We start from the raw sequence: 16637 nt of genomic DNA, 5'->3' as shown, positions 1-16637 counted from the left end.
ATGTAAAACAGTTAAATGTTTTGGATTCACACAGACATTGAAGTTGATGTAGTTTCATTCAGTCCTTTAAAAGGTCAGAAATTCAGATTTAGTCATGAGGCAGATATTTTATCATGAACACAAAGTGGCTGGTTCACCTCAAACTGACTTCAGTTCCAGCCACCGACAGCATTTTACCTCCTAACTCATTTTAAATTTAATTAGTTTCCTTTCAAAGTGTCTGTTAGAGAAGACAAACTCACAGCCACAGGAAAAAATTACCAACATATGACAGGTGTCCTCCATTTATATTTGTATTCTTTACACTGCAGCAAGTAAATCAATTTGACCTTTTTTATATTTAAATGTCAAATAAATGTGAGGTGTAACTCATTTCCAGACATAAAAGATCAGATGGTGCCGCCTGAAATCCTCCAGAAATTTTATTCCTCTTAAGACATGACAAAACAAGATTCATTTTGCATAACAGTAGTACAGCAGCGGCCGAAGGTACAAAATGCTTTTTTTCAGTGTAAAAATAACTCTACTCATACCTCATACCTGTGCCGTCCTCTCTTAGTGCAAACGCTTCAAATAAAAGATAGGCACATGATGGATACGATATCGCAGTTCAATTACACTTAAGTGCTGATAACAACTAAAAAGTCATTCAGAATTCCTTTTTTTTTTTTTTTTTTTTGTAAGTTTCCCCGTTGGTTAATTAATCAGGTGACAATCACAGCCCTAACGAGGTCGGGATACAGACTGACGAAAGCCGGCGTTTAAATAACGATAAAAGCTCTGCAGTTTGTCTCTGGGTTGAAAGCGAAATCTGTTGTCGTCCAGTGAAGCTTGAGAAGAAGCGGAGTCCTACTGCGATAACAGCATGAACAATCTGTGTGGATTAATTAGCTTTCCTAATAAGTGCAACTGACTCATGGCCAAGTTTAATACTATTGTCAAAAAACAAATGACATTGCAAGCTCATGGTCCCAAGCAACGATCACAACTTCGTCCTAGTTGAAGCTTTTGCTTGTACAAAGCTGAGCGAGACTTGAAGTGGCAACTTGACATCTTTCTACTCAAGGAAAAATAAAACTAGCCAAAAAAATAAAAGTAATAAGTAAAATATTTCCCAAATTTTACATATATTACAAATAAAAAATAAATATCAGCTCTGTTTTACTCTAGGCATCTCAATGATTTCTTGAGAAAAATAAAGATACAAAGAGAGAGAGACCATCGTTCTGTTGCGACTGACACAGTGCAGCTTATTTCAAGTGCGGCTCCGGCTGAGAGCCCAGGCGCCGTCAGGAGGCCAGCACGCCTCGCCGGATGATGTCGGATCCGTAGCGCCGGCCGAGGGACGAGTCGCCCCTCAGCTGGTGGGAGTGGCATCTCTTCAGGCACGGCTCCACCTCGCCGTCGCCCGGCTTGGCGTCGTTCTCCGCCCCCGTGCGGAGCCGCGTCCTCGGGTGCGACGGCTCCGGCGTGTTGGTCAGCGGCCGCAGGAGGGGCTTCCGCTGCTCCGCCGCCTCCTGCTCCTTCACCGCCCCCGCCGCCCCCGCAGGCTTCTCGCTCCTCTTGGGGATCCTGAACTTGCCCCAGTTTTTCAGGTGGCTCCCCACGGTGCCGCCGGGCGCGTCAGAGCCGTTCGCCTGGGCGCTGTGGGCCTTCTTCAGCCAGCCGTTGGGCTTGACGGCGGCGGCGTCCGGGACCGTGCTGGCTTTGTTGAGCTTAGTGTTGACCGCAGGCTCCACAGAGACCGGGCTTTTCCTGACCATCCCGGCGGAGGTGTAGTAGTCATCCGAGTCGGAGGATCTGATGTCGACCAGCCGGATCGACACCGTCTTCTCCATGTGCCTGGAGCTCGGCCGGTTCTTGGTCTGGACGTGCGAGCTTTCTGACAGCCCGCTCCTCCTCTTCCTCCTCCGCTCCTCCTGCTCCTGCTCGTTCTCTCGTTTCCGTCGGACGAGCGCCGCCTCCTCCCGGCTCTCCGCTTGCTGCTCGGGCCCCGGGGCCTCCCTCCTCAGGCCCTTCCTGCTCTCGGGCTTGTGCAGCTTGACGTGGTTCGTGTCCTGGCCGACCTCTGGCCTCTGCAGCCTCGGGTACTGAGCGGCCGGGCCGTCCGCACAGTTCTGGGTCCTGGTGGCCCGGGCCGCCTCGGCGGGCGCGGCCTCTTTGACTCGGGGGCCGTCGCCGTCCCTCGTCTCCAGTGGTTTGTTCAAACTGTCCTTCTTACTGACGGCGGGCGGCGAGTCGGGAAGGCCTTTTCTGTGGCTGCTCTTCCTCTTCTCCTGCTTCTGGGAGCTTCGCTTGGTTTTCAGGCCGGAGTTTCCCCACGGGGAGCGAGACTGAGAGCCCTGAGCTGACAACCAGCTCAGAGAGAAGAGCTTCTCCAGATCCTTCGCTGAAGGGTCGCCTGCAGCAGAGAAAAGATCCAACATCAGCCTGAGGTTAGACCGACCTGCTCTCAACTAAAGCAGCAATTCAAAGAAAAGGGCAGAAATTCTCATGTCCCAGGAGCAGAGTGTAAGAATATGAAAAAGCAGGACTCTGAACAATGAGCAGGTCAAACAAAAACTGGGTGTGCATCATTGTCACAACTGACCACTTTCATACAGCTTTCTTTAGTCACACAAAATTAAACATCATCAAGAGGACAAATATTAAATAGTACTACCATAACCTGAATACTATGACACAAACACGTCAGGTGTAATGTGCCATGGTTGGATCTGTCAGTGCTGAGGTTGTAGCAGACATAAACATCACTGAATATGAATGTTATGTTTAAGATGCAGGATTGTGGAGAGTCTGGTGACAAAGTGTGACACACATTTGACCGGATCTGAGGTGTCTGACAGCAGAGCAGCCGTCCTGACTGTGGCGGTCTTAACGAGACCATCCGCTCGTTACGGAGCTGAACTGTCATCCCGACTCACCGGTCAGCAGTTTGTGGTCCAGCAGTCGGACTTGGTGCTGGAAGATTTGCTCCTGGACTCTCCACAGCGAGCGCTTCATCTTCTCCCTCCGGGTCACCATGTAGGTCAGATTACGAACCTGACGGTGAAAAATAACCGACATCAATTCATCACCACTATGTGCATGATGGCAAAAAAACCAAACCAAAGCACATCCCTGGAAAACATAAAGATGAAGAGCTGGGTTCAAAGAATTGTCCTTGCTCAGGACATCAGTTCAGCTTAACATTTTCTTCTTAACATTTTTGGGCTAAAGGAACATCGACCCGAGTGAAAGACCCTCAGCGCCACAGAAAAACCTAATGATCAACTGAGAAAACAAATTATTTAAACACAAAAGGTCTTATTGCTCACAACTGCATGGGTTTTTTCCCTCCAGACAAGTTTAGGAGCTTTCATCAAAATATTTTTCTGCAAAATTTACACCTAGGTGTTTTTGCCAAATTACCTCTGGCCAAGAGGAGGGACATTTGGGCCCCAAAAACTGTAACATCTGGAACAGCTGGATCCCAAATGTGAAATAAAAGTTGTCAAAAAAGCTCAATGCCCTCAGTTCATTTGCACTAACGTATCTCCAGTTGTTCTCATTTCTATGACGCAGATGATTCAGATATCAGTTACAGCATCATGGCAGCAGGCTGATGCATGTGCACGACTCTTTATGGCCTTAAGATGATGTTTACCGTTTAACTATGTTTCAGTTTGACTGCACAGCACCAACACCAACACCTCTGTCAGTGTTAGTGCCGATACTGGGCTCAAACAGTATCACAGATTTTATGACTAATATCTGATACCAAACATAACATAGAAAAGCAAACGGCCTACATCACTTTTTTTTTTTTTTTGGCAAAGAGAAGCCTGGGCTTCTGAAATGGTGGGGAAATTAATTTTCTATCCCTTATGATGTCCACTAACTCCAAACTAGTCCAGAAATTTTATACTGGTATTGAAAAGGTGGTACCTGTGCATTTTTCAAGTTTGTAAAATATCTAAAGGATGATATTCTTAGCAATAACTATATATCCATAAACAGACACAGTTGTTGCTTTCAGTATTTATTCAAACTGCTGCTGTGGAAGAGGAGATTTTCTCCACCGTTTCAACATGGCAGCTGTTTTTGTCATTATCCCTTTCCTCGACGTCTCTATCGCCCTCCACCTCGCAGCCGCAGCTTCCTGCCTCGGTGTTTGTGCGCCGGGGGGCGGGGCTTGTGGAAACCTACCCTCTCCAGGTCCTGGCGCAGGTGCGTGAAGAGCTGCAGTCGACGGAGCAGCACCTCCTGCTCGCGGCGCGCCAGGCTCTCCTCCTCGTCCTTCTTGGGCGTGAGGAGCGGCTGGTTGAAGTTGGCTTTGCGTTTGAGCTTCCAGTACTGGAAGAGGAAGTCCACGGCCTCCTGGGGCAGCTTCAGGTGCTCGGCCACCTCCTCCGCCTCCACAAACTGGAAGAAGTCCTCCTCCAGCTCCTGCAGCTTCAGCTTGCGGAGGTTGACCCTCTTCTCGTCCTGCTGGCGGCTGCTGTTGGCCTCCGGCTCGCCGGACACTCTGGTGGACAGCTGGGAGGGGGCGGAGGACGAATAGGAGGAGCAGGAGGCGGCGTCTTCCTCGCCTCTCACCCTGCCCCTCCTCTTGCCCTTCTTGTCTCTGGCTCCCTCCTTCTCCTCCTCGCCCCCTGAGTCTCGGTCCCTGGACTCGGCCCCTTCCAGCCCCGAGTGTTTGGGGCAGTAGGACTTGAACTTGACCTCGTCGTCCTCGGTGAGGATGGTGTTCATCTCCAGGCTGGCGTGCAGGCCGCACGTCACGTGGAAGGCAGTCCGGCAGTTTTTTGCTGAGCACTAGAAGACAAAAACAAACCCACGCTGTTAGAAACTCCCATTCTGTATTTTAAAACCTGATCTAAACTGAGACACTACAACAACCGCTGCAACGTCTAAAGCTGCTACTATTCCTCCTCGACTCTCGTCAAACTGTTAAAGTCTGATTTCCATAGCGAACGGTTCCCATTTACATTTCCACGTTTCCTGCAGAGCTGTCAGGTACAACTAACACCGCTCCTAACACCAAACAAACAGATTTACACTTTTCTTGTTAAACTCTGGATGACTCGCTAAAAAAAAAAAAAAAAAAAAAGGAGGTGACACTGATTTTCAGCAGAAGTGCCAGACGTCATGTTTCACCTCCTGGATTACAGGCGTCACAATCTTCCAATCCAATCCAGTTAGAAATTTTGGAACTTAATGCTGCTTACTTAATTATATAGTTTGAAGAAAGGGGTAAATTTAACTTCTACTTCATCCTCCTCCTTGTCAAACCTGATTTCTTTACCATTCAAATTTCCTCTTAATGACTTTTCCCCCCTTAATTTAATTGTGATATTCTGGTGGCGGTGTTTTGTTTTGTTTGTTTTTGTTCTGTTTGTTCATCTTAGCTATGCTCAAAATAAATTATTTAATTAAACTAAACACACAAGCATCACAAACTGCAGCTAATACCTGAATCCTGATTAATTTAATGATCGTGATTAAATCCCACAGTGAGATCACTGATGGGGACTAAAAGCCTGCGCTGTGCTGTGGCACCAGTTAGCAGCCGGTGACCCGTTTTCCACCTCCGCTGATCGACGCTGAAGTCGATGATGAGCCCGCTGGACCGCTGCAGGGCTCAGAGCGCGGGGAAGAAATGCCGGCTCACCCGTTCACACCGAGCTCACGCGTCCCGGGTGGAAGTGAAAGGCAGGGTTCCTGCAGCTGAAGGCAAGTTAGAGGATCCACAGGAACCCAGAAAAACTCTGTAACTGCTCACTCTACACGAAAACCGACGCCGTCTCCCGCCGCAGCGACACTGATCGATCTTTGGTGACATTTCTTGGTGTCCGGGCTGCTGTTGTGCGTTAATAATACAGAGAAGGTCACACCTTTGCTCCCCTCGGCCCGGTAAATGTCATGAGCGGTGTTTATTTGTGCACCCGGGACACTTCTCTCTCTCTCTCTCTATGGAAGAGTGTGTGTGTGTGTGTGTGTGTGTGTCCAGGCAGTGAAACCTGAGCAGGCTGTACCTGTATGCACGCTCCGGTCTTCTCCTTACATAGGCAGCAGATCAGAGCCCATCTGTTGCTGGGAATGTGGGACACGTTGGTGATTGGCTCCATCTTCTCTGGATTCCCGATGCTCACCTACAGAACGGCATGTGTTGTTCAAACGGGAGCGCAGATGGAGCCGACTGACTCAGCCATGCACACAACACACTACACCACACACCACGCAACACACAACACCACGCAACACACCACACAGCAGAACACAACACGTGCAGTCCACGTCTCACAGCTCCATGTGTGTTTAAATGTTTACTTTGGACCGACGCAGCGGGAATGAAACCTCTGACCCCGACAGTGTCATCAGCAGATCGCAGGGTTAATGTGCTTTGTGGTGTGTGTGCACCAAAAAATAAATACACACATTTTAGGACCGTATGCGCTCAGTTTTTCCCCCGTTTCGAATATGCTGCTCCACAATTTTAAGTGCTTATATTGGATTTCATGTTTATTGGCTCAGTATGGACAGATCGTGAAATGTTGGGAAAAAATTAAACACACAGCTGAAAAGGGAAATGTGCACAAAGCCTCATTTACAGAGGATTTTATTTAGACATTTTGTGCTTAATGACCAAACCTGAATCTAAGTTGCATCTGATTAGAAAATTGATCTTTGTGCAAAAGCAGCCGTGTGCACAAAATTCCTCAATTTTCTGTAAGTTAGCAAAAGCCAAATAAAGATTTCAATGACAAATTAAAGAAAATAAATACTATTTATGAATTCATCAACTGTATGTTGTCCTATTTGTTGAAATGATGATCAAATGGAAGAGCTTTTTTTTTCCGACGTCTTTCACACAGACATAGCATACACAGCACGGTGGTTTCAGGGTTTTGCAGGGTCAAACACCCGTCAGACGGCCTGGAAAATTTTGTCTTTGGTGGAAAAATCAATAAAGAGTCACTGATCAAACTGGCTCCTGATTGGCCGCCTGTTAACGCCGCACTCCACAAAAAACACTGAAGTTGTTTCTCAGATGTCTGGGGTTTTTAACGAGCAGCTGAATCTGAATATTGTTCCCCGATGACAAATTACAAACTGAAATCTGCTCTTGCCTCTTTATTCATCGTTTCCCCACAGTCATTCTATATACAAAAAGTATTTCCAATGAGAAATGAGCCCTGTTTCCATTAAAAAATGCACAGTTCAGTGATTATTTAGTCTTGTAAAAATGACTGTTAGCCAGTAAATGTTTTGTTCGAGTTAAATTCGGGCGCTGGTGTTGTGCCGTACCTCTGGAATCCACAAGGCACAGCTGACATGGACCCACTTGGTTCCACTTCGGGTCGGCTTCATGGCTCCACCCTTCTTAGGACACAACTGGCACTTTGGCAGGATGCCCAGGGCGCAGATCCGGCACAGCCAGCTGCCCTTAGGGACTTTCTGAATGCCGTAACACGCCTATCGAGGAACACAAACAAACAGACAGCTCAGCTCCCACACGGCAAGCCGAAATCAATACAGCATTAACACATCGAGCCAGAGAGAGAGAGAGAGGGAGGGAGACAAAGTGAGTGTGTGTGTGTGTGTGTGTGTGAGTGAGATGAAACCATCACAACAAATGAAGTGAAACATAAAACATTTCAGTTTCATTTTGTTTTTGGATGTGTTTTATGTTTTTGGTGACTTCAACAAGCAAAGTCAGGCCTCTTGGGAAAAGTGAGTTCAAGTAAAAGTGTATATTTTTGTCATGATTTAACCTAAATATTATATAATAATGGGTTAAATTAATTTGTTAGAATTTAAATTTTGGAATAAAAAAGGTTTGGTCAGATTTTTTGATGTAGAACATGGAGGGCGGCTGTGGGTTCGTCTCTGACCTGGTGAACGCAGATGTTGCACTTGTCGCAGAAAACCATCTCGTTGTTGTCCTCGCCGTCGGGCGACTGGCAGACGTCACACACCACGTCCTCGTCGTACTCGATGCCCAGCCCCTCTTCCGTCTCCATGGCGTGCGTCATGTTGTCGTGGCAGCGGCGCTCAAACTCCTCCATCACTCTCTCCATGGTGATCTCGTCCAGCAGCTGCATGCCTGCGGGCGCAGACGCGACACACTTTCTGGTTTGCTCTTTGTGTTTTACTGAGACAAAACCTGTTTTTCACCTGCCTGCTGTTTTCTTAACACGTCACTGTTTGTTCAGCAATTAAAGTGTTGAAAAGCACAATGCTATATGTTGGGTTATAGACCAGAAAGATCTTTTACATTTCTCTTTTCCCTTTTCCTTAATCTAAGAATAAACTGAGCATTCTCTGTTTAAAAAGGCAACAAAATAATTTTTTAAGCCCACAGTTGCTTCTTGACGCCAACCGACAGCACAATGACTAATCATGTTTCATCTGTGGCGGCTCAGGCTCTCCAAAATTTACAGGACAATTTCACAGATTTTCCAACCGATATGAACAGATTCAAGCAACTTATCAACCACAGTGAACCTAATTTCGCTGCTTCCCGTCTCACCCACCCATCTCTGTGAACTCCTCGTTGATGATCTGCAGCCAGGCCACGTCCTCCTCGTTCAGGTCGTAGCGGCACATCCCCTCGGCCAGCGTCCGGATGTCCACGTAGCCCAGCGCCTCCGAGCCCGTCGTCCGGATCAGCTTCTTCGGCCGGGTGAACATCACCTCCTTCCCTTTCTCTGCCAAAATCCTGCAGGGCACAAGCCAGAAGTACCGACAGTTCACCTCACTGTCCGTTTTGTTTTGTCTGGACCTCAGAGTGAGTCCGTCCAGAGTGAAACGACTGTGATGATAACAGAAATTTACTGTTTAATTCCAGCACTAAGGCCTCACAGGTAAGAGAAAGTCGTAGAGAGAAATAAAGAGGCCAAAGGTCGGATCTCTGTGATAACCAGCGTGTCCTAGACTCATGAAATTAAAAACTGAGCACCACAGCTTTTCAATTACACAGAATCAGTCAAAGAGAGAAAAATATGCCATTTTAATTTGTATAAAATGCTACAGTAACTTTCATGACATTAACATGAATTAATGCAACCAAGACAAAACCAACTTTGGAGTATTTGGTCATTTTGTCCGTTTTTTTTTTTTCTTCCCATTCTCCTCTCTTCACTGTTTCACACTGCACCTGCTCCTGTAGGCAAATCAGCCCTCAAAACAGACAGTGTGACATATTTCCATGAAAAATGTATCGCAGCGGAAGTCGCACTATATCTTATAAATCTTCTCCTCCTTTAGCCCAGGTGTGTGGGTTCAAGTTCAAAATCAGCAAAACGAGACGAGCACACTGGGAACGGGGACTGAGTGCACCTGTGAGTGACTTGTGGTCTTTGTGCTGCAGTCCCTTCTTTTGCACCTAGAAAACCCCACATGGACTGAAAAATTTTGCACTTGGCACTATTTCACTTCACTCCAAGAAAGGATGATTCAACAGAAAGCTTTTTTTCCCCCCAAAATATGAGTCCTCAGTCTATTAATTAATTCCCAGTGTGCAGGTCTCATTTTGCTAATTATGAAAACTGTAAAGATTGTTTTGGCAAGTAAAAATATCCTTGGCAGGGTTTTTTTTTTGTTTAATTTAACCAACCCAGGGCAGCTGAAGCAAAAAGCCAGTTTTGGATACTACATTGCCTGCAGGTGATGAGGCATTTACTTTCCCACTCGGGGATGATGCGGGGCTTGAACCTATGACCGAGCCGTGTGTGGCCTGCGTGGTCGTACCGGGCGACAGGCTGCGGGATGGACTGCGGGCTGACGGGCACCTGGACGCCCTTCTCCCACTCCTGCCTCCACGGGTCGGCCAGGACGTAGTAATCCTCAGGGTTGAGCTGGTAGGAGTCGTGCACCTTCATGGCAGTGATCAGGTCTGTCCTGAAAACCTGCAGGACACACACACACACACACACACACACACACACACACAGTCAACCTCCTCACTGCAGGTGACAATGACCTGATGCAGCACAACTGCTTTGTCTGCCCAGAGGAACCTTTTGGAAAATCAGGATTTTATATCTCTAATGTGATACTTTATAGCTGTAATGGTAAAAATGTAACAATATATGGGCAGAAGAAAAGTGATGCACAGCCAGCCAAGGAGGTCTAGTTGCTTTACAGTTTACAACAGTGTAATCTGTAATGAACAACCATCTGTGTCAACTTTAATGTCCTGTTGATAATCACAGAATAATGGTATATGGCTTTATGATGTAGTTGAAAATTAAACTGATACAAGCTGCAGAACAAAATAATTCTGTTAACAGTGCAACATTAACTTTACTGGGTCACCTGCCAGGGTTAGGGTTAATTAAAAACGTATATATATTTTTTTTTAATCAGCCCAAAAAGTTAGTTTTTATCTTTTTACAAGAAAAAATCTCATTTTTCCACATTTGTCTCAGTTTTGCAGCCTTTTTTGCAGAGCAACAGTTCAGCCAATCAGGAGCCTGTTTGCTACAGAGCCATTGTTTAGCTTTGATTTGATTGGCTCAGAGAGCCCATACGGTGGCCAGCAAGGACAAAGTTTGACGAGAAGGAAAAAAAAAAAGGAATCAAGCAAACAGTCACTGCGGCTGAGGCCATAAACTGTTATCTCAAACATGACCATCCAGTGCGGCAGGTGATTTTATCGACTACGGAAAAACAGTCACTGGAATTTAGCACTCAGCGGGTGTTTGTTTTATTACTTTAGTAATGTCGTTTGTTTCAGGTTTATCGCTCAACGTTCAAGTCTGTTATCTTAATGCCGGTCATAATCATTGTGAGCAAACAGACACGTACCTCGGAGGGCTTCTGGCCTTTGCCTCTCCTGGGCTGTGATTTGGAGTGCTGCGACCAGCAGGTGGAATTACCTGGTGGAGAAACACGACACGGCATGAGGCCTCGTCACGCCTGCGTCACCTGCTCCTGCTGCTCCTCTACCGCACACATTTACATCTTCACAACTGATAGTTTGGCCTAAAGGAAACTAAAACGGCACATCTGAACAAGCAAACTGAAAATGCAGCAATTTTTCTTATCCCAATCCATTAATGTTAACATGGATTTAGCTTTTAAAAACAACTGAGGGAGATCAAGTCAGACAGAAATCTACATGAGAGGAACCTGAAAGACATGATGGATCGTTTCACTGCCATCCTGCCCTGCCAGCTTCATTTTTCCTCTTTGTCTTTCAGAGCCTGAATCAGCCACAGGTTGAAAAGCATGTACAGTATCTTTTATCTTGTTCTGCCTGGGTGGGAGTGTGTCACACACACACACACCGATACAAGACAGAAAGGCTTGATAATCTCAGGGAAGCATTTAAACACCGTACACTTTGAACTGAAAACTCACCTGGAAGTCATCAGCACTGCCATGAGGACATAAACCCCACCCATCTTACATTTCATGGAAGATTGAAACAAAAAGCTTCAGTGTATTTTCAAGAACCACCTGACTGAGCCTGTCTGCCTGACCTGACAGGATATCTTTAAAGGTCCAAATGTGTCTCCTGTCCCTACTCTGCCTCCTCCTCCTCCTCACACTGCAGGCCTCGTTGTGCTTTCCCTTAGCTTTCCTCTGCCTGCTGACCTCCTTTTTCTTCCCTGCTCTCCATTTCCTTCCTGAGTATAAAGTATACATTCAATGACAATGGCAGTAATTAAATCAAAATATCGCTTTTGGCAAAATGCTGTTTTTTGGGGGTTTTTTTTAAGTGTCTGGTTGACAAAATCACATGGTTGGCCAACATTTTAGTTCACATAATGACTGTTTTTCAAAATGTCTACATATCATTTTCAGCGACTACACATCACTAATCTGCACACTTCACTTTCACTGCCTTGCAGTTTCACTTCTAAAACCGAGGAAAGCGGCGGGGCTGTGCTGACCTCATTTGGGTCTATATCGAGCGTGGTATGAATGAGTCAGCAGGAACAACAGTTGGAGACAATGTTTGCTTACTTCCATTGTCGGAGTCGTCACTGCTGCTGAGGTGCCTGCTTCTCTTCATCCTCGCCTGCTTCAAGATCTCCGGCACGGGGGCTCTGCTCGCACAAAGAGAAGACGGTGTTACAAAGGAGCTCCAATACAAGTTGAAACGATTTCAACTGCATCAGCGACAAAGCTTGGAAAGCAAATAAAGAGTGTGGCACACTTAAGACAGAATAACGGCAATGTTAGGAGGAGGAACAGTGTCTAGTAACAGCCACATTGCTGGGCTGTGCTTGTATTAACAGCTTATAGGACACACAAGCTGCACCCACATAACACACTGTTAGTTTCAGCAGTTAAAAACACCAAATACTCCTGACATTTAAACATTCCTTTGGTTTGTTTATTTACACATATAAGAAACTTTATAAAAAGATACAAAATAAAAATACCAAGGAAATGAATGTGAGGAAGAACTGCCTAAAAACACACGAAAAGTGGTGTTATCCAGGGACTGTATCACTGGAGATAAGTTTACACAACAAGCGTGTGTCACACCAATAATTAAAAAAAAAAAAAAAAAGAAAAAGAAAAAGAAAAAGAAGCATAATATAGCATAGAACTTCGACAACAATGCATCCCAAAAATACCCATCTATTACACAACATAATTAAATCACAGTCCTAAGACACTCACAAATACACACACCCTCAGAGGACATGCAGGTATACCCAGCCTGTAATTAACAAAGAGTTTACACTCACGGGATATGGCTTACAGTTTCCATAAGACAACATAGTGTATTTTAGGACAGAGAGGATATGTTCACCTCTCAATTTGATATCATCACAATGCTTGGGTGCCGATTCGATAAGTATTGCAATTCGATATTGTGATTTATTGTGATTTTTGTGTTTTGAATTCTCCTCTAGTTTGTGGCTGTAAGGTTTCATGAGGCTGTGATTCTCCTAGAGGTCACTATAGGTCATTTTAGGCAGTGATGTAAAATTTGTAAAAATGCTCTGACTCCAGTGAAATGGCTGCTATCGGGGCAAACATCATCACACATGAATCAACTCTGGCTCAAATGAGTCTCAGCTTTCCAGTCAAAGCCAACTGATGCAGCTCCAAGACTGTTTAGGCCCCAGTCTGCACACACACACCATTTTACAACAGGCCACAAGAACACATGTGGACTGCAGGGTTTGTGGCCCAAACTGCATGGGATTAGCAGAAGGTGGGCATGTCTGCAAAGGGGAGAGCCGTGGCTGCCCAAAGTACCCATTTTCATTCACACATCTGTAGGTCAGAGGTCAAGGGACCCTGCTGGAAATGACCACATCAGATTTTCTCTCGCCAGAATTTTGGAACTCAAAACTTTGAAGAGATATTTAGCCACCTTTCCAACAACCTGGTGGCCATAATCTGCTTTCGGTCAGAGGAATTATTCAGTCAGCAGATCAGAGTGCAGTTCTTAAAACTGGTTACATAAGGTTAATGATCTAAGAAGATAAGATTTGTGTATTTTTGGCAGTCATTTTCCATGGAAGTCGTCCTGAGCAAGCATCATCCAGACACTCAAAAGATATTCAATTCAGTAATTTCTGAACACAAAAGCACGAGCCCTCCTCTCTATATCTGATTATTGATTTTCTGCTGCAGTCTCTGATATTATTAATAATATTATTATGTAGTGATTTCATGCAATGCCAGAAACAGGATTTACGCTAGACCTGGGCTTCTTGCTGACAACTTAGCATGACACGCTTGGTACAAACATATTCCTTAAGTCATCTAGTTCCATATGATACCACTATCTTTACTTTAAATCGATTTAAAATTGTTAAGAAATTGCTTTACTTAGGTTAATCAATACCAACCCTATCATTAACAGACAGTTTACACTCATGTGATATGGCTCAAAGTTTCCATAAGACAATACAGTGTACTTACACTTCAGCTTAAAATAGAGAAGATGGTCCATGTAAGATGCTAATTGTGCATTAGGATGAATCTTTCCCTAAAGTTACAGCTGACTATCTCTGGCAGGAATATTATTACTATTGTTCTTGTTTTATAATCCTGCAGCCCTGAAGCGGACAGGTGGGCACCGAGCTCAGCAGCGGTGGGACTGGACCTGCCTCACTTTATTTACACCTGCTCCCCTGACTAATGTGAAGGCAGAGGTGTTTAGCACATGACAGCAGCAAGTTGCCACATGCACAAGGAGGAGGAAACACCGCCTCACAGTGACTCGACCTCGGCCTGCAGCGTGCAAACCCTCCGGGAGCCCGACCTCCCGGCAGCCAGGTGGAAATATCAGAGGGTCAGTCAGCTGTCAGCACGGGGGGGAACAGCCGAGCTAGCCGGCTAGGCTAAGCTAAGCTAAGCTAAGCTAACAGTTAGCCATACCTCTCTCCAGCAACTAGGCCGAGTCAGTTGGCTGGTTAGCGGCTAGCGCTAACCCAAACAGCTGCCCTTGCCATGGCAACAAGCTAACACGTGCACGGGAATATTGTGTAATATTTTCCTGTTTTTTTCCCTCCACATGAACTTTACTTACTTTTCAGACTGTGCACTGTCTATTCATATTTACAATGCATATTATGAAGCCCAGCTAGTTTCAGAGAGCTAATCTCCCGCTGACGTTATGCAATCTGCGGGGCCCACCCGCAGCCGGCGCTGCACGCAAGCTGCTGTTTGTGATTACAACGTGTTCATCTGTCCAAACACTCCGCTAGCCTCACTTAGTTAGCTAGCTCAGTACAATAAACACTTTAGCATTCGCACCACATGAGGGTGGGCTAACTCTGTGGGCAGAAAAGCATACGTATGTTTTTTTTTTCTCAAACTAACGTTAAACCCCTACTGGCCACCTCTTTCTTTCAGCAAATAGCCTGAACCTTCCAGCTAGCCTGTTAGCCGCGGGCTAGGTGAGTTCTCATCCCAGGCTCCGTGACATAACGTTATGTTAGCCCCCGTGGAAGTCCCACTTATTTTTAAATTCAAACAGCGCCGAATCACAGCCAGTTATTGCTCAAAAAAGGTTTGGGATAGCGCTGATAATGGAGTCAGACTATCTATATCCGCGGTTAGCCGCTGAGTGGAGGCTGTGTTCGTGCATAATGTGGTTAATGCTATCCGTGTGTGACAGGTTTACCAGCGATCCACTGGCTGAGGTTAATCTTTGGCGCCATTTTAAATGACGATGTCGCGTTTTCCTAGCGGACCATACTAGGAATTAAACTCGTTCAAAATACAGCCCGAAAAGAACAGCGCTGCGGTTAATGCATAGGATTGAAATCCGTGTGTAGAGTTGAGAAATAAATTGGACGGTACATACAGAGCACGTCTGACCGCTGCGAGGTGGCGTTTGAGTTTGATGTGTAGCGCAGTTTGGCCGTGAGTTCCGCTCGACCCGCATTCCACATACACAAACACAGCGGCGGAGGGCTGGGAGGTTACCGCGTCCCGGGCTGCGGCTGCGGGCCCCCGCCGCTGGAGGGCAGCACACACCCGCCTCCTCACACACATATACACACACATACACACACGGGGCGAGCGGTCACACATCACCGGGGATGAAAATATAACGAGGGGAAAATGCATCATCAAGGGTTTAGCCGTCAGAATGCAACACAGAATTTCTCCACAAACTGTAAATGCAGTTATTTCCGAAGTGAACTTGAAGTGCGCATGACGTAATTCCCCCTCACTCACCGTCCTCCTCCTTTTTAGGAAAGTACACGAAGCTTTAATGTATTTAAAGGCGCAGTACACCAATAATACTCCGCACTTGTTTCAAAATCTAAAGAGGGATGTGTACAGTGGCGTATTAAGGCCATTGTAGGGAGAAAAAAAACTATGGAGCAGAATTTCCAAAATTAAAGGAGTAAAGTCACAAACGTACAAGAAAAAACTCACATTTATCATTAAAAGAAAAAAAAAACTTGTAAAAACCAGTTTTTCTTATGCTTTTTTTGGTTAAGGAACTAAAGCAGTGTATTAGGGCCATTGTAGGGAGAAAAAAATATGGAGTCAGTTGGGATGGGGGGTGGGGGCTGATATTCTGAGAAAATAATTCAGAATTTCCAAGATTAAAGTCATAAAATGTACGAGAAATACAATCACAAATTTATGAGAAAAAAAACTTGGAAAAACAGTTGTTTTTTTTTTGTAAAGGAACTTCAGCGGTGTATTTGGGCCATTGTAGAGAAAACAAAATTACGGAGGGTGATGTTCCAAGAAAAAAAAACGTGGAATTTCCAAAATTAAAGTCGGAAATGTGCAAGAAAATACTCGGATATTCTCTAAGATTGAAGTGGTAAGTGAGAAAATTCTGAGATTATAAAATCACAGATTTAAAAGGAAAAATACTAAAATTCTGAGTTAAAGACCTACATTTTTAAGGGGAAAAAACCTTGAAAATTCTGAGATTATTAAGTTACAAATTTATGAGAAGAAAACTCAGAAATTTTATTTTATTTTTCCTTTCTTTTTCTTTCTTTTTTTTTTTTTTTTTTTTTTTTTTTGGTCAAGGAACCACATTACGATGTTGTATCAGGGCCACTGAAGGAGGGAAAATATGGAGCCAGAGGAAACGTAATGATTAATCATTTTAGCAGTCATTTAACACAAAATAATAATAATAAAAAAAAATAAATAAAAAAAAAACACCTGTTGGAAAATGTATTACAAAATACAGCACA

The 16637-nt window shown here is 45.0% G+C and overlaps 1 protein-coding gene across 3 annotated transcripts; it reads right to left on the bottom strand.

Moving 5' to 3' along the window:
• Nucleotides 1-592: 592 nt before the first annotated feature.
• Nucleotides 593-15420, bottom strand: jade1 (jade family PHD finger 1). 3 transcript variants are annotated; one of them, XM_030081776.1, is made up of 11 exons: nt 15272-15420; nt 11959-12041; nt 10795-10865; nt 9736-9893; nt 8520-8704; nt 7878-8089; nt 7291-7458; nt 6018-6134; nt 4189-4797; nt 2925-3042; nt 593-2401 (listed from the first exon to the last, which is right to left on the bottom strand). In XM_030081776.1, the coding sequence occupies exons 2-11, from the start codon at nt 12005-12007 to the stop codon at nt 1290-1292; spliced, it is 2799 nt and encodes a 932-aa protein (XP_029937636.1). In that variant the 5' UTR covers nt 12008-12041; nt 15272-15420; the 3' UTR covers nt 593-1289. The 3 variants fall into 3 exon arrangements, with proteins under 3 accessions (XP_029937636.1, XP_029937638.1, XP_029937637.1); XM_030081778.1 differs by lacking the exon at nt 15272-15420 and adding an exon at nt 15089-15210; XM_030081777.1 differs by lacking the exon at nt 15272-15420 and adding an exon at nt 13882-13983.
• Between the last annotated feature and the right edge of the window lie 1217 nt (nt 15421-16637).

This window comes from Myripristis murdjan, chromosome 22, assembly GCF_902150065.1.
Source record: "Myripristis murdjan chromosome 22, fMyrMur1.1, whole genome shotgun sequence".
Classification (NCBI taxonomy): domain Eukaryota; kingdom Metazoa; phylum Chordata; class Actinopteri; order Holocentriformes; family Holocentridae; genus Myripristis; species Myripristis murdjan.
This window is presented reverse-complemented; position numbering and strand designations above follow the sequence as displayed.